Source organism: Molossus molossus, unplaced genomic scaffold (genome assembly GCF_014108415.1).
Source record: "Molossus molossus isolate mMolMol1 unplaced genomic scaffold, mMolMol1.p scaffold_m16_p_1, whole genome shotgun sequence".
In the NCBI taxonomy this organism is placed as follows: Eukaryota; Metazoa; Chordata; class Mammalia; order Chiroptera; family Molossidae; genus Molossus; species Molossus molossus.
Window position 1 is genome coordinate 167,686,724 of NW_023425344.1, and position 19,167 is coordinate 167,705,890.

General features: G+C 39.1%; 1 protein-coding gene across 1 annotated transcript in view; it reads right to left on the reverse strand.

Annotated features, from left to right (window-relative positions):
- The window catches only part of SNX6 (sorting nexin 6), a 65,630-nt gene that overhangs the window by 17,716 nt on the left and 28,747 nt on the right, over nt 1–19,167 (reverse strand). Inside the window, exons 7-10 of the mRNA XM_036281391.1 lie at nt 14,901–14,996; nt 12,659–12,764; nt 3,628–3,703; nt 1,468–1,507 (exon numbers count right to left, since the gene is read on the reverse strand). Coding sequence (XP_036137284.1) covers nt 1,468–1,507; nt 3,628–3,703; nt 12,659–12,764; nt 14,901–14,996 — 318 coding nt within the window. The remainder of the gene's footprint in view (nt 1–1,467; nt 1,508–3,627; nt 3,704–12,658; nt 12,765–14,900; nt 14,997–19,167) is intronic.

Consider the following 19,167-nt stretch of genomic DNA (forward strand, 5'->3'; position numbering starts at 1 on the left):
CCTACCAAGTCCTCTTTTCTCTGCCCTCCTCTTCCAGAGGTATAGACCTGCACTGTGGTCTGAAGGCTCTTCCTGCCTACTTCTGCTCCTTCCTTTTTGTTCCTCACAATACATCTCTTGCATATCTAATCCCAGCTTGACAAATGCTTCTAAAAGAATTGACACATATGGCTATCTTGATACAGATCTCTGTTCTTTTTAAATCTTCACCGAAGGATATTTTTCCATTTATCCTCAGATAGAGCAGGAGGGAGGGAGGAAAAGAAAGAGATACATGGATGTGACAAAGACACATCGATTGGCTGCCTCCCGCACAACCCCAACCAGGGCCAGAGATGAATCACAACCGAGGTATGTGCCCTTGGCTGGAATCAAATCTGGGACTCTTTGGTCCGCAGGCTGATGCTCTAACTACTGAGCAAAACTGGCCAGGGCCAGATCCCTATTCTTATGATGTAAATACACACACACAAAAACTCTATCTTCCCAGAAAATGCTTATTGGTACAAATATCAAAGGCAGAATAATGGGCTATATGGACCCCAGTAGAACAATATTTATATATTTAAGGACTTTTCCTTTGTGAGAGAATATCTTTTCTTTTGCTTGTCTCTACTACATTATCACTCCATTAAAAAGGTCATGATGAAATCAGACTTCTACAATGAACTAGACACCACCACTCTCAGCTAAGTACCACTAAACATCTAATAAACATTTTCACTATTCTTTCAAGTGATAAAAAAAAAAGTTAAATATTATTGTATCTAGGACTGATCCCTGAAAACCAAGATTGTGTCATTATTAAATTACTACTATTGCCCTCACTGGTTTGGCTCAGTGGTTAGAGCATCGGTCTGTGGACCAAAGACTTGCAGGTTCCATTCTGGTCAAGGGCAGGTACTTCAGGTGCAGTTCGGTCCCCGGCCCTGGTCAGGGCCATGCGGGAGGTAACCAGTCGATGCGTCTCACATGGATGTTTCCCTCTCTCCCCATCCCTTCTTCCCACTCTATCTGAAGATAAAATGAAAAAATATCCTCAGGAGAGAATTAGAAAAAAATATATATTATTACTACTATGAAAAAAAACTTCTGCTGTTGTACATTTGATACAATCCACTTTTAACCAGTGTGTCAAGGGGGATCAAAATCAAAAGCAATATAGTCTTGGTAAAGTTATAATGAATCTAAGACTTTCTTCTAGCTTACAAAGTCCCAGGAAAGGATCATTCTTCATAAAAATAAACTCAGTCTCCATAATGAACATGTTTTCTGATCAAGAATATAAAACATCTACATAAGTATCAAAAGGCCATAACAAAAACTGAATTTTCTGAAAAACGCTCAAATTTTCAAATCTAAATCTGTTTCTTCAAGTATAACTCCTCTTTCTCAATGAAGCTAAACAAGTTAAACACAAGTGTAGGCAAAGATTTAGATTACCGAAGATAAATTAATAGTACTTACTCTGGTTTTATCAAACAGTTCTGAAACCTTGAGAAAAAACCTGGAAGAGAAAAATATTTCATCAGAAGCTACCTCTAAATAATTTTCCATTTCAAATGTTCAGAGAATATATAATGCCCCAAACTATATAAATAATAAACATTCTTGTCTCATAATAATATTTAACGGTCTTATTTTCTTCATTTAGTATAATAAAAATGTCTCTGTACTTCCACCCATAACAAATTACTTAAAATCTGTTGTTAGAGAAAATCTTCCCATTTCAAGATAACAGTCTAAGCCATATATTAAAACCTAAAAATTTTGTCTTGACAGTCTTTAGTAATATAATACTACTACTAAATAAAGCCTTTACCTTCAAATTTTTACAGAAGTATAGAACAATCACATCCAAAGAGACAAAAGGCTGATTTAACAGGAAAACACTGAAGCTTGAGCAATTTTTGAAGATATCTAATAGTTATGTTTTAAACATTTTCAAACAGAGCTGCTTTGTTTGGAAAACAACAGAAATCAATAAACAAATACTATCTTAGAATTCACTTTTATTTTTAACTAAGCCTCTCTCACAAATGCTGACAACCAACTAAAAAAATCCCAATGCCAACTACTAAAAGGTATTTTGTAAAACATGTAATCACAGACTATAATTGGATTAGGGTTAATACTATTGAAAGCTAAAGCACAATCTTATGAACTTAACTTTACTAAAAAAGAACTTGCTTTGACAGGTTTATGTCAGGTAACACATGGCAAGGTTGGCCTTTTTACCTTCTTATCAAAGAATTAAGAACTAACTCTTTGGTAAGGTAGCATGTTAATTAGTATAAGCTATGGTACCATGCTTTGCCAAAAAACTTGGATCTAACATGTCTACTGAGACAGGATATACTAGAGGAAAGTTCAAAGATGTGATTTAGAGAAAGGCATGAACTATGAAAATAGTTTTTTCATTTAACATTTAAAAAGAACTAAATTATTTTTCAATGAAGAGTTGGGTTTAAACAGTCTTATAGGAGTAACTAAAATTAACTACCATTAGATTAAAATTAAAGTGAAAAATTAGCATAAAGTAAATAAAGAACAGCTGTGTAAGCAAACTTTCAGAGTGTTTTTACACTGACATGCATAACACCTTCCTCATCCGACTGCTCTAACATTCACTAAACTATAAAAACTAGAATAGCCAGCCTCTTTTAAAAAGTGCAAACTGATAGCATCAAATTTTACTTTAAAAGTAAATTTGGGATGGTCCAGAGTGGCTCAGTTGGTTGAGTATCATCCTGTGCATTAAAAGGTTGTTGGTTCGATCAGGGCACATACCTGAGTTTTGGGTTCAATCCCCAGTTGGGGCACATTCAGGAGGCAACCAATTGATAGTTTCTCTCTCTCTCTCTCTCAACATGTCCTCAGGTAGGATTAAAAAGGAAAAAAACCCAACTCAATTTGGCCCTGGTTGGTGTGGCTCATTTGGTTGCAGCATCATCCCATACACCAAAAGGTGGAGGGTTCAATCCCTGGTCAGGGCTTGTGAAGGAGGCAACCAATCAATGTGTCTCTCTTCCTCTCTCTAAAAAAAGTCAATTTGGCCTCAAATATATTTATATACATACATATGTTCTAATTCCAAGCAGCACTTTTAACTTATAATAAACTTAATGAAAACCTAAGAATATATATTTTTAAAAATATGTTCTTATTGAGTTTAGAGAAAGAGGAAGGAAGAGGGAGAGAGAGAGAGAAACATCTATACATCCTCTGCCAGGGATCAAGCCTGCAACTGGGCATGCGCCCTGACTGGGAATCAAACTGGTGACCTCTTGGTTCATGGGATGATGTTCAATCCACTAAGCCACACTGGCTGGGCAAAACCTAAGAATATTTTGACATAAAGTCTGTCTCTCTCCCTTCTCTTACACACACACACACACACACACCCCAGCCCATTTTCATCAAATAAAACTTTGTAAAGTTAAAAAAAATATACACCAAGGTCCATTTTTATTTAAAAAATTATCACAGACCTGTTTATAAAGAAGCTCCTTATTATCAATGTGTTTTGACACTGCTGGGTCTAAAGTATTGTGTGCACCCAGGCTGCCAATAAAATTTGTTTTATGTAGATTTTGTGTTTTTTTTTAAAAAAATCAGAATCCTTACTTGCATATATCTGTAGAATCCTGAGTTCCTAAAGCATATAATGAAGAACCAATTCTATTGTAATCGTCTGCAGCACCTACGGAAAAAGTTTAAAAAATTTAACACTTATTCATTAATTAAAAAATACTGAGCACCTACTTGTGTATGTAATATGAGATACCCAAAATCCAGTGAAGGAAATGAGAACTATAATATAATATGATGACTATTATAAGTAGGTACAAACTACTTTGGGGGCAGGGGAAACATGATTTCACCTGAGTAAGTCAGGGAAGAAGTTATAGACAGTACAGAATGAGTTTGGGCTTGTAGGATGAGCAAATCTTTACCAGGTAATGTGTAAGGGAGAGCATTTTGGATAAAGGGAAGAGCATGGATCAAGGCCAGGGAGGCATAAAAGAGCATAATATATTCAGGGAACCTTCTGGAACTATGGCACTGAAGGGTATAGAGGGGAAGTAGATGGAGTTGAAGATGAAATAATATATTGGAAGAATCTTGAGGAAAAAGGATTTTTTTTTTTATCCTCACCCGAGGACATTTTTCCATTTTTTGTTCAGATAGAGCGGGAGGGAGAGAGAGGAAGAGAAAGAGAGAGAAACATCGATGTGAAGGGACACATCGAGTGGCTGCCACCCGCACGACCAACCAGGGTCGGGGACAAACTGCAACCAAGGTACGTGCCCTTAGCGGGAACCGAACCTGGGTCTCTCTGTACCGCACGCAGGCAAACGCTCCAACTGCTGAGCCAAACCGGCCACGGCGAAAAAGGATTTTTTAAAGCCATGATAAAGTCTGTATTTGGTCTTATAGGAATGGGTGTTATTAAACACTTTCTAATCATAGTAGTGGTAAGATTAACCTGAGGATTTTAGATTAAAAAACAAAACAAAAACTGCTTCCTGGAGTAAAGACTAGAAGTGAAGAGACACAGGAAGCAGAGTAACCAACTAGGAAAATGTTGTGTCAGATACTGAGGGCCAGGATCAAGATAGTGGGTACAGTGAGAGCACAGAGGAACTAACAAAGCTGAAGGATATTTAGGGAATGTAATAGGTAGGATTTACAAACAGTAGACATAATGTAGGAGGGGAAATTATGGAGCTTTGGAAACTATATAAATGGTAGCACCATTATCCTTGGGTACTAGAAGCAAAGCACTAAGTTTAACACAACACTCTTCCTAGGCATGCCCCATGGGACAATGCACTTGTTGAGAGAAGATTATAATAGATGCTTCGCTTCTATTTGGTTCAGAGAAAGGATAGTATAAATGCAATGGTTAAGAGTGTGGCTAGCCCTGGTTGGTTTGGCTCAGCAGTTGGAGTGCTGGCCTGTGGACCAAAGAGTTACAGGTTCGATTTCGGTCAAGGGCACATACCTGGGTTGCGGTTTAGTCCCCAGCCCTGGTCAGGGTCATGCGGGAGGCAACTGGTCAATGTGTTTCTCTCACACTGATGTTTCCATCCGCCCCCCCCCACTCTATCTGAAGATAAAAACGGAAAAAAATATCCTTGTGTGATTTAAAAAAAAAAAAAAGAAGAATGTGAACCTAGAACCAAACTGCCTAGGACCCAATCCAAGCTTCCCAACTCCCCAGCTATATGATCTTGGGCATATAAACTGTGCCTCAGTTTCCTCTTCTGGAAATGGAGATAATAATGGTGCCCACCTCGTATTATTATTTGGAGAATTAAATAAGTTAATAAATGTTGCTATATACCTGGTGCATAGTAAGTACAATACTAATTAATGAAATCCAACACATGCCTAAGGTATGGAAATTCCCACTTATACTAGCACTATTTTTACAAGATTTTAATGTGTTCATTCCCTAAAGAAACAGTAATCCTTACATTATACTTTATCTTATATGGTACAAAATTACATTAAACTGATAGGCTAAAATTCATTTTTTATAAAGAAACTTTGAGGGCCTGGCAGGTGTGGCTCAGTGGATTGAGTGCCATCCCATGGACTGAGAGGTCTCGGTTCCATTCCCGGTCAGGGCATATGCCCAGGTTTTAGGCTAGATCCCCCAGTAGGGGCATGGAGGAGGCAGCCAATCAATGCATCTCTCACACATTGATGTTTGTCTTCCTCTCTAAAAAAATAATAATACTTAAAAAACATAGTAAAAAGCTTAAAAAAAAAACAAAAAACTGAGTATGTATATGAGACTTCACTATTATCTTAACCTAAAAGTTTAAGTTAAAAACAAACAAACTTATGCTCTGGCTGGTGTGGCTCAGTTGGCTGAGAGACACACATTGATTGGTTGCCTCCCACGCAACCCCAACCAGGGCCCGGGATCAAACTGCAACTGAGGTACATGCCATTGACTGGGAATTGCTGAGCCAAACTGGCCAGGGCACCAGGGTTCCATTTTAAACCTAAACTTAAGCTTGGCCAGTGTGGCTCAGTGGACTGAGTGTTGTCCCATGGACTTAGAGGTCCCAGTTCAACTCCCAGTCAGGGCACATGCCCAGGTTTGCAGGCTTGATCCCCAGTAGAGGTCATGTACGAGGCAGCCAATTAATGTTTCTCTTTCACATAGAAGTTTCTATCGCTCTCTCCCCCTTCCTCTCTCTAAAATCAATAAAAACATATTTATAAAAATAGAAAAGTGATGAATGTGACCAAGGAACTGAATTTTAAAAAAATCTAAACTTAAGGGTATTCCTAATTATTATAATCAATACTTGTACAAACACTTAATGTTTATAAAGTTTTTCTGTTTGGGGGAAGGGATGCTCACGAGCTGAGCCTGGTCTGGGTCTGGCCCAGGTAGGTGGAATATGGTGTTTCTCAGGAAGGCAAGCAGGGTGCAGTTGGAGTCCTCAGGGTATGCTCATGTGTGACTTTGGTGTGTGGGGGAAGTAAATGCAGGTCCTGATGGAGGGTCTGGGACAAAGTTTTTCTTTTTTATCCTCACCAGAGGACATTTTTCCATTTTTTGTTCAGGTAGAGTGGGAGGGAGAGAGAAGAACAGAGAGAGAGAGAGAGAAACATCGATGTGAAAGGAACACATCGAGTGGCTGCCACCCACACAACCAACCAGGGCCGGGGACAAACTGCAACCGAGGTATGCGCCCCTAGCGGGAACCGAACCCGGGTCTCTCAGGACCGCAGGCCGACGCTCTAACCGCTGAGCCAAACCGGCCAGGGCTGGGACAAAGTTTTTCTTAACAGAGGAATAAAAGTATGAGATGTTTTATCCCTTTTTTCCCCTTTACTGATTTTAGAGAGGGAGGAAGAGATAGAAACATCGATGACAGAAAACATCGACTGGCTGCTTCCTGCACGCCCCCTACTGGGGATTTGGCCCACAATCTGGGCATGTGCCCTGACTGGGAATCAAAACAGAGACCTCTTGGTGCATGGGTTGACACTCAACTACTGAGCCACACCTGCCGGGTAAGATGTTTTATCCTTAATATCATTTTATAAATAAAGGAACCAACACAAGAGCAATTATGTGATTTGTCCAAGGCTCCAAAAGGATGAATCTAGGAAGGAATTCAAGTTTCCCACACTTTTTGTTTATAGTTCTTAATTACTAAATAGGCAAATATAAACTACTCCTTTGCAGAAATTTGCAAATCACAAAGATATAAAAAAAATTAAATAAATAAAAATAACTCTTAACCCTCCCAAAAGAATAACAAGAGTAGAAGTCACCACCCAGAGATTTCTTTATGTGCTTCCTATCGTGGCATGTAACAATACTCTAAAATGGAGTATTTGTGATATCCAAAACCATTTCATACTTCTAGGTACCGACTTCTCTCTGCATCAGAGGTTCTCAAAATGTTTGGTTTTAGAACTCCTATCCACTTTTAGAAATAAATGAGGACCCTGGAGAGCTTTTGTTTATGTGGGCTATAGCAATCAATGTGCACTTGTATTATTAAAACCATTATACGTTAGCATAAATAATGTTCCAAATGAAACTATATATATATATATTTTTTTAAAAAATGTTCTTATTGATTTCAGAGAGAGGAAAAGAGAGATAGAAAACATTGACGATGAGGTAAACATTGATTGGCCGCCTCCTGCATGCCCCCCACTGGGGATCAAGCCTGCAAACAGGGCATGTGCCCTGACCAGGAATCAAACCAGGGACCTCCTGTTGCATAGGTCAATACTCATTGAGCCACATCAGGTGGGCTGTATTTTAAAATTAGTGAGCAGAGTGACAATGTTACATTTTTACGAATCTCTTTTGTGTCTGGCTTAACAGAAGATAGCTAAATTCTCTTATATGCTTCTGCATTCAATCTGCTGCAATACATTGTTTTTCTTCAAGTATGTGGAGAAAATCCAGCCTCAAGCAGATATGTAGCTGGAAAAGAGGTATTTTACTAATATTTTCAAATAACTGTGGATATTCTTTGATACCACACTGAAACTCAACAAAGAATAGTAGTTTCTTTAAGAGTTAGTTGCAATGGGGAATCTAAAATCCTATTAATAAACTGTTTGTACTCTATTAAACTCCACTGGTATAAGTGATAATTATCCCAAAAATATAAGCTTGATTTAACATTTGAAATATCAATGCAATTAACCATATTAATTAACTAAAAAAAGAAAAACCATGACAATCACAATATTTGCAAAAAGCATTTAACAAAATCCAACATTCATTCCTGACTTTAAAAACCCTCTCAGAAATCTAGGAATTTAAGAGAATTTTCTCAATCTAATAAAAGGTATCTAGGAAAAACCTACACCTAACATCATAATTAATAGTTTAAGATCACATGCTTTCCCCAGAAGATAAGGAACAAGGCAAAGATGCCTGCCGTCACCACTCCATCAGCACTGTAGTGCAAGGTAGACTACAGTACAATGGGGCAAGGAAAAGAAAGAAATGGAATCCAAACTGGAAAGGAAGAAGTATAACTGTTTTTATTAGCAGATGATCATCTATGTAGAAAATACTAAGGGATCTATAAAATAGTTACCAGAACTAGTGAGTTTAGTAAGTTTGCAAGATATAAGATCAATATTGAAAATACACCGCATTTCTACATATTAAACCAAGGAACAACCAAAAACTGAAAGGTAAAAAACACATCATTTAGACTGGTCATTGTGTCTTAGTGGATTGAATGTCGTTCCATGGATTGAGAGGTCCACGTTTGATTACTAGTCAGGGAACATGCCCGGGTTGAGAGCTCGATCCCTAGTAGGGGGCGTGCACAAGGCAGCAAATCGATGATTTTCTCTCACATCGATATTTCTATCTCTCTCCCCCTTCCTCTCTTTCTAAAAAAATCAATAAAAACTTATTTAAAAAAACCCAAAAACATTATTGCCCTGGCTGGTTTGGCTCAGTGGTGAGAACGTTGGTCCGTGGACCAATGAGTCTCAGGTTCGATTCTGGTCAAGGGCACGTACCTTGGTTGCAGTTTGTCTCTGGCCCTGGTTGGGTCATTTGGGTGGCAACCACTCGATGTGTCCCTTTCATGTCGATGTTTCTCTCTCTCCCTCCCTCCCACTGTATCAAACAAAATATGGAAAAAATGTCCTCAGGTGAGGATTTAAAAAAAAAAAAAATAAATAAATAATTAGGGATCAATCTAACTAAAGATATATAAGATCCGTATGGTGGAAACTATGAAACACTGCTGAGAGGATTTAAAGATCTAACTACATGGAGAGTATGCCATATCATGTACAGAAGATCAATTTAAAATGTCAGCCCTCGCCCTGGCCAGTTTGGCTCAGCAGTTAGAGCGTCGGCCTGCGGTCCGGAGAGACCCGGGTTCGGTTCCCGCTAAGGGCACGTACTTCGGTTGCAGTTTGTCCCCGGCCCTGGTTGGTCGTGCGGGTGGCAGCCACTCGATGTGTCCCTTCACATCGATGTTTCTCTCTCTCTCTCCCTTCCTCTCTCTCCCTCCCACTCTATCTGTACAAAAAATGGAAAAATATCCTCGGGTGAGGATAAAAAAAAAAAAAAAATGTCAGCCCTCCCGGAATTGATCTACAGATTCTATACAATTCCAATTATAATCCCAGCAGGCATTTTTGTAAAAAGTGACAAGCTGATTCTAAAATATGTATAAAAATATAAACTACCCAGAGGGGCCAAACAACTTTTAAAAAGAAGAATAAAACTGGAGGACTTAATACAAGAATGGATGTTTAACATCACTGGTCATTAGGAAAATGCAAATTAAAACCACATCAAGCCTGGCCAGTGTGGCTCAGTGGTTGACTGCCAATCCATGCACCAAGAGGTCATCGGTTCAATTCCCAGTCAGGGCACATGCCCAGGTTGTGGGCCCGATCCCTGGTGGGGAGACGTGCAGGAGGTGGCCAGTCGATGTTCTCTCTCATTGATGTTTCTATCTCTCTCTCCCTTTCCCTTCCCCTCTCTCTAAAAAATAAAGGAAAAAAAAAAAAGAAAAGAAAAGAAAACCCATACCAAGACATACTACTAGTACCTACTAGAATGGCTAAAATTAAAAGACTGATTAACTTGCCCTGGCCAGTGTAGCTTGGTGGTTAAAGCACTGGCCCGAGCACTGAAGCACTGAGAATTCAATTCCCAGTCAAGGGCACATACCCTAGTTGCAGGTTCTATTCCTGGCCCCAGTTGGGGCATGTGTGGGAGGCAACCAACCAATGTATCTCTCTCACATTGATGTTTCTCTTTCTCATCCCCCTCCCTCCCTTCTACTCTCTGAAAATCAATGGAAAAAATATGCTTGGATGAAGATTTAAAAAAAAAAGGATCGATTATCTTTGTTAACAAGAATGAAGAACCACTCTCATGCACAGCTGGTAGGAATGTAAAATGGTATAATCATTTTGGAAAAAAGCTTGGCAATTTAAAAAAAAGTTATACACTTACCACATAACTCAGCCATTCTACATCTAGGTATTACCCAAATGAAATGAAAGCATATGTCTATACAAATACTTAAATAAATGGCTCACGTAAGCTTTATTCATAATAGCCAAAAGCTAGCAACAACTCAAATGTTCACCAATAGCTGAATGGATAAACAATCACGGTATATCCATAAAATGGAATATTACTGAGCAATAAAAGGTAATGAACTATTGATATCCAAAACATGGATGAATTTCAAAATAATTAAAAAAAATTTAAAAGCCAGACAATAAAATGTACATACTGTATGATTCCACTTGAAATGCAAACTAATCTATAGAGACAGAAAGCAGATCAGTGGCTGCCTGGAGACATGAGTAGGAGAGAGAGATTACACAGGGCCACAAGGAAACTTTTGGTGGTGATAGATATGTTCACTTAATTTGAGAGTAGTTATGATTTCACATATATGCCAAAATTTATCAAATTGTATACTATGAACATTGCATCTAATTGATATCAATTATACCTCAATAAAACTGTTTAAAAACCCATTAGCCTAAAATGCTTTTAGAATGGTTTACATACACGATTTTATAACATCATGCACTTAGATGTTATAAAGTATCTAAGTTCAATGATCATTTAGAAAGCATCAGTTCAATGAATCTTGACACACTTGAAATGTTGACACATTTCAGTATACAATATTAAAAATCTCATTCACTAATATTATCATTAATCTCAGACAATTCTTTATTAGGAAGCAAGCCCATGAAAAATGGAAGCAAGTTTTCTGAAATTCTAATTATTGCTAAAGAGCTTGACTTTTATCATTGTCAACAAATACTGTCAGTTGCTTGTTTTCCTTAAAGTGACAGGCTCTCTTAGTGAATTTTTAAGAAAATGTCTACAGCCTTGGCCAGTTTGGCTCAGCGGTTGGAATGTTGGCCTGTGGACCAGAGAGTCCCAGGTTCAGTTCCCGCAGGGGCACATACCAAAAAACAAAACAAAACAAACAAACAAAAAAACCCCCAGAAAATGTCTACAAATGCTGAAGTCTGAATAATCATAGCTAGTCTAGACGTCAGGCATTCTTTTAAGTAAAAATGATGTTTTATGTAAAAGTAGAGAGCTCAGTTACAACTCAACCACTAAAATGTTTTTCTAGAGACACAACATACTTCAGTATACAAAATGCTTTATGCACACCTCCCATTTCACCACTTAAGGGATGAAAAAGGTGTACTCGCCCTGGTTGGTTTGGCTCAGCGGTTAGAGCATCGGCCCTCGGACCAGAGAGTCGTGGGTTCAGTTCTCACTAAGAACATGTACCTGGTTGCAGTCTGTCCCAGGCCCCCGTTGGGGTCATGTGGGTGGCGACCACTCGATGTGTCTATCTCACATCGATGTTTCTCCCTCTTTCTCTTCCTCCCTCTCTCCCTCCCGCTCTATCTGAAGAAAAATGCAAAAATGTCCTTGGGTGAGAATTTAAAAAAAAGAAAAAGGTACACTCAAGGGAGATTTTTTTTTTATCCTCATCCGAGGACATTTTCCCATTTTTTGTTCAGATTGAGTGGGAGGGATAGAGAGAGAGAGAGAAACATCGACGTGAAAGGGACACATCGAGTGGTTGCCACCCGCACAGCCCAACCAGGGACGGGGACAAACTGCAACCAAGGTACGCGCCCTTAGCGGGAACCGAACCCGGGTCTCTCTGGACCGCAGGCTGATGCTCTAACCGCTGAGCCAAACCGGCCAGGGCTCAAGGGAGATTTTTTACAATTATTAATTTATACTGCTTCCTCAAAGACATTAATTGAACTTGAAAAAAAAAACCCAAAACTGCAAACGCACTGAGAGAAAGAATGTGGTGATTATTAGTACATTTGGATGCCACTGCCTTGATTTTGTGCTAAGGCACCAACAATTTTATTCATGACGGCTTTTGCATCATGAATATAAATGTCAACATGATGAAAAAGACAAAAGGCATCACAGAATTATAGTTTTGACTTTACAGACTTGCTAAAAAGGGCCTTGGAGCCAAGTCTTCATAGACCACAGTTTAAGAAATGCTGTTTATATCAAGACTTTTACAAACTGTAAATAACATAATAACTTTATATGTAATTATTCCATTAAAAATATAAGTTTTAGCCACAAAGAAAAAAACCTTACTTTTGTGGGATCTTGTCATCCTATCAGATTTAGCAGATGCATCCTTAACTCGGTTATGATATTCTAAAAGGAATGTTCGTTCATGCTCAAAGAAATCATCTACATCCTATAGGATCAAAAGAAAATATGAACTTTTTTTCACTTATTTGTTTTAGTATAATATGTAAGTCATTTTGTTATCATTATAATCATAAAAGATCATCAGTAAAACAGCATCACTATCCCTAATAATCAGATGTTACACTGATTTCACCAACAAGTTCAGACTTTAATAGACATGAACTTCTATCAACTAAGAAATCTTCTATGGTTTTATAGCTGAAGGCTTAGAGATCCCCATATGGTTCATGTTCACAGGTTGCACTTGAAACATGTTCCTACTTCTGCTCTGCCTCTACACGCCAACAAATACATTCCTGCCAGTGGGAGTGACCAATAGATTTTGAGAAAAAAAAGAAAAAGTTCTGATAGATAAGTAAGTCTATTTCTCTTGCCCATTATGTATACTGTGGGCCATTTCAGAAGGTTAGGAGCAATTATGGTATCAACCCCTGTCATCAATCTTTTTTTTTGGAGCAAAGCTAGATAAACATTAAAAATAAAAATTATTGCCCTGGCTGGTGTGGCTCAGTTGGTAGGGCATGGTGCTGTGCACTGAAAGGTTGCCGGCTGGATTCCTGGTCAGGGCACCTGCCTGGGTTGTGGGCTCATTCCCCAGTGGGGGACATGCAGGAGGCAACTGATCAATGTTTTGCTCTCACATTAATGTTTCTCTCACTCTCCCTTCCTTTCTCTCTAAAAATCAATTTATACAAACACACACACACACACACACACACACACAATAAAAAATAAAATAAAAACTATTAACAATACTTTCCTCCCTTCTAAAATGCCCATCGAAAAAGCACCAGTTGAAATGTTATTCAGGACCCACATCAACAGAACACTAGAAGCAAAAGTTACTATTGACAAAATGTTATTTTAATCTGTAATTCATGTGTACCAGTTTTCCTAACTATAAAAATTGGGATAACACTATTTAACCTGCAGGATTGTAGTGAAGATTAAATAAGAAAATGTGGGCTACCAAATATCACTTTGCAAATGTTAAAAAATTTAAGTTAGTACTTTATCAAAATCTTAATCAGTATAGTGGTTTACACTAAATGCTCAGAAAAACGTTCAATATTAGTGCACAAGCAGCATCAAAACGGAAGCTGACTCTTTATTAGAAAGTAGCCATAGCATATGCATAGTCAACATATCAACTGATCTGTCTCTGAAAAATTTAAATATAAATCAAATAAATAGTACTTCACACCTAAGCTTTATTGTAGATATATTTATAAAACAGGTAAAGATGACAAAGCAGCATTATTTAACTCTTAGTAATGCTTGATAATGCAATATAAACACTTTCCTCCTATTTAATGATAAGAGTCTTCAGATAGTTAAGTCTTGCACCATTTTTAGGACATCATTAAAAAAAACTTAGTTGTCATTTAGGTAAATAATTAATTTTGTAAGTATTTTCACACATATTATTTCATTCAATCTTTCCAACAATCCTATGAGCCAGGCAGTATTATTAATTGCATTTTGAAAATGGAAAAACTGAGATTCAGAGACTTTTCTCAAGGTCATATAGCTACTATGAGACAAGACCAAAACCTCCACTTGGCCCTTCTAATTCCCAAACTGAATCCAGGTCTGCCCCTAATATTTGTAAGGCCAAGAGCAAGTGTACAACTGGAGGCAGTTCCTCTTTGTGTGCCTGTGCTTGTATACTGATCTTCTCCTCTTTGCCCTTCCCTCTATCCAGCTATTCCATAGTCACCCCTGGATCACCCATCAGGTGCACACACCAGTGGCACAGTCTATCTACTAGAGGATGAACTCAGGGAAAAAGCCCATGCAGGACCTGGAGGAAGATTTGAGATTTGGTTAAGGAAATATAGGGTTCTAGATAACTGGAGTATGATGTGGTTTGGAGGGAAGGGGTGTGGGCTTCACGTGGGAAAATCCTCTTAAACCTGCAGATCTTTCACCCTTGGAGAAGGGAGCTCTCTAAAGAGTATACCCAAGGCAGGGGGCCCAGTTTCCCAGGCGTAAGGATTTTACTGTCCAAATTTTTCTTTTAGTTCAATATAATCTTCTGCACATCTAAATTCTCAATCTAGCTTCCTTATCAAAGGATTAAATTCTCAAACCAACTCTTGTTAATCAAATAAAATCTTACCTTTACTCCTGAAACAATTACTCCATCTGCTGATTTAACCATGTTTTTAAAGAAATCTTCAAGTTTCTCTTTTTTATTTTTTCCTCGTACACTCAACTGAAAGAAAGGTAAATAGAAATTAGCATTTAAAAAAATCACAAGTGGAAATTATTGCTTCCTTAATCTGATGTCAAAATGGCAATCTCAAAAAGATCTCAGTTTTTAAACTTAATAAAGTAGCAATTTCATTGTGTGTATCAGTGATTTTCAACTTTAGGGAATTAAAGAAAAGGCTGGTCTCACCCCAAAGATTCTGATTCAGCTGATTTACAATAAGACTGATACATCTCAATGTTATAAGTATATTTAATAATTATGTTGCAAGTAGCCCTCTCATCACATACTCTGTCAAGCACTACACAAAGACAACTAAAATGTTAATTCAGGAATACCTTTAAACATAAAATTTACTGATGTATAATATACCATCATATGCTCTGTAAAAGCTCTAAAATATATATTCTGCAAATTCTTCACTCTAAATTCATCCAAACATCATTTTCTGTCCTGTTCTTGATGTCAGCAACCTCTAGTACAAGAGACACAAAAGATAACTTTGAGTGCCATGAATGGTTAATCTGAGGCGAAACTGAGAACCAGCTAACTGATTTTACCACTTGTTGCATCAGGATGTCCCATAATTTCCTTATCTATTAGCGTGGCTTCAATGCTCACCTTTATATAAATAACTCAGAAATCTCTATCACTGCCCTCAGCTCTTTCCTGGTCCATAGATCCAATTGCCTATATCATATCTTTACATGGAGATTCTGCTAACCTCACATTACATGAGTCTAAAACAGTACTCATTATAATCTAAAATCCAAAATTTTCTCTTCCTGGTTCCCTATTCATGCCCCCCCCCCCAATAAAACCAGTCTCTCACTCTCCTACACACTCCCTAAAAACCCCATACCTTTCATTAAAAATCTGGAAATAACCTATACTTTCTTTCTCTACCAGCAAATGTCTGAAATCTGTCTCTTTACATTAGCACTGTCCTAGTAAATGTCTTCATTATCTCTTGCCTAGACTACTATATGGGACTAGTAGTTAACATTCTTCATCTCAGTCTAATCCATTCTGCTGCCTTGGGATAACTTTCAAACATAAAATTTTGAGCATCGTTTTTTTTTTTTCTTTTTAAATTGATTTTTAGAGAGAGAGGAAGGGAGGAGGAGAGAAAGATAGAAACATCAACGAAAGAGAACATCGATTGGCCGCCTCCTGCATGGCCCCCACCGGGGATTCAGCCCACAACCTGTGCACGTGCCCTGCCCAGGAATTAAACCAGCTACCTCTTGGTGCATGGGTCGACGCTCAACCACTGAGCCACACTGGCCGGGCAAATTTTGAGCATCTTTTCTTTACTCATTAACTTTTCAGAGTTTTACAATGTTCAGAGAAAAAGGCAAATCTCCTTAGTATGTTATTAAAGATTTTTAACAATCTGATTCAATTTACCTTTCTACCCACCACCAACCTACCCCCACCAAACCACTATGTTCCAAATAGTTCTGAAAGTATCTCTGAACTTTTAGGTCCCGCTGTACCTGAAATGCTATCTCCCATCCCACCAAAACTATTAGTCAGACTTAATTAAATATCCAAATTAAAAGGCCTCTCTCTTCATGTAACCCTTCCAAGTTAGAATTCACTGTTCTATTTTAGGCCTCCCAACACACAGATTTTTTTAACTGCATTTTTTGGGTATTGATTAATTCATTAATTTACTGTAATAAACCACTAACTAATGTATGTTACAATAATGCATTATGCTAAGTGCTAAGAGTATAAATAAAGATGATTAAGAGGTGGTCCCTGATCTTAAAGTAACTTATGGTGTAATGGAGGACACAGAGAAGTAAGTATATTATTAAATACATAGTGTTAGGAGTATAATGTTAGAAGTATCCTGCCCAGCTGGTGAGGCTCAGTGGATTGAGCATTGTCCATGGACTGAGAGGTTCCGGTTTGATTCCTGGTCAGGGCACATGCCTGGGCTGTAGGCTCGATCACCGGTGGGGGAGCATGCAGGAGGCAGCCGACTGATGTTTCTCTCTCTCATCAAAGATTCTATTCCTCTCTCCCTTCCTCTCTTACTAAAAACTCAATTAAAAAAAAAAAAGAACAGACTTCCGGTCAAGATGGTGGAGTAGGTAAACACGGTATCGCATCCTCCCACAACCACATCAAAGTTACAACTAAACTACAGAACAACCATCATTCAAAACCGCCTGAAATCAAGCTGAATGGAAGTCCTACAACCAAGGAACTAAAGCAGCAGCCACATCAAGACTGGTAGGAGGGGCGGAGGCGCGAGGGACACAGGCGCAACAGACTGGTCCCACACCCACGTGTGGCAGATAAAAATCAGGAGGACACCTTGGCTGGGAAGGTCTTTCCTGAGGACTGAATGGTCCCTGTCCCACACTAGGTACCCAGCTCAGGGTTCCAGTGCCAGGAAGAGAAGTCCCCATAACTTCTGGCTGGAAAAACCAGCAGGAACTGAGGCTCAGGGAGGCTGAAGTGGCTGGAGCCCCAGGCAGCTCCTTAAAGAGCCTGCGCATGGATTTATCGGACTCTCTCCCTCTAAGCTTGGAGGGGAGGCAGCTCGAGGGGCGCCAGAGACATACATGGAAGAACTGAGCTGTTTGGCATTGGAGCGAGGGCTGGAGAGGGGGCTTTCTCCTGGACAAACGTGCTGCCAGAGGCCTTTGTTCCTTTGGTGAGCCCTTCCCTGGGGCGGCAGAGAGCCGCCATATCTGGGACTCCAGCAACCTGGCTCTCACACTGGTAGCCCCGCCATGGTGACCCCCAGAGGCCCCGCCCCACACAACTATCAGGCCCACCCAAGCTGTTGCCACTTCTTTTTTTTTTTTTTATCCTCACCCGAGGATATTTTTCCATTTTTTGTACAGATAGAGTGGGAGGGAGCGAGAGGAAGGGAGAGAGGGAGAGAAACATTGACATGAAGGGACACATCGAGTGGCTGCCACCCGCACAACCAACCAGGGCCAGGGACAAACTGCAACCGAAGTACGTGCCCTTAGCGGGAACCGAACCTGGGTCTCTCCAGACCGCAGGCCGACGCTCTAACCGCTGAGCCAAACTGGACAGGGCTGTTGCCACTTCTTAACCGTAAAATTGGCCTGTCTTGGATCCTGCTTCAGGTTTTTCCTAAATTCTTTCAAACAAGCAGCATCTGGTGTCAGCTAGCCCCATACCGTTTGTTAAGTAATACACAGAAACAAACACAGGGAAGCAGCCAAAATGAGGAGACAATGAAACAAGTCCCAAATGAAAGAACAGAACAAAACCCCAAGAAAAGAACTAAGCGAAATGGAGATAAGCAACCTAACAGATGCGGAGTTCAATATACTGCTTATAAGGATGCTCAATGAACTTAGTGAGAACCTCAGTGAACTTAGGGAGGGCCTCAAGAGCATAAAAAAGAACCAGTCAGAAATGATGGATGCACAGTCAGAAATGAAGGAGGCATTAACTGAAATAAAGAATAATTTACACAGATTCAATAGTAGAGTACGTAAATCCAAGAAGCAAACCATCGATCTGGAATATATGGAAGCAAAATACGCCCAATCAGAATAGCAAAAAGAAAAAAGAATCCAAAAAAATGAGGATAGTGTAAGGAGCCTCTGGGACAACTTCAAGTGTGCCAACATTTGCATCTTGGGGGTGCCAGAAGGAGAAGAGAGAAAACAAGAAATCGAAGACCTGTTTGAAACAATGGCAGAAAATTTTCCTAACTTGGTGAAGGTAACAGACATACAAGTCCAGAAAGCACAGAGAGTCCCAAACAAGATGAACCCCAAGAGGCCCACACCAAGAACATCATCGTGAAAATGCAAAAGGTTCAAGACAAAGAGAGAATCTTAAAAGCAGCAAGAGAAAGGCAGCTAGTTACCTACAAGGGAGTTCCCATAAGGCTGTCAGCTGATTTCTCAAAAGAAACATTGCAGGCCAGAAGGGAGTGGTAAGAAATATTCAGAGTGATAAAAAGCAAGAACCTACAACCAAGATGACTCTATCCTGCAAAGCTGTCATTTAGAATCGATGGCCATATCAAAAGTTTCCCAGACAAGAAAAAGTTAAAGGAGTTCATCACTACCAAACCGTTATTATATGAAATGATGAAGGGTCTTTTAGAAGAAATAAGATAAAATGTATGAACAAATAAAATGGCAATGAATACATATCTATCAAC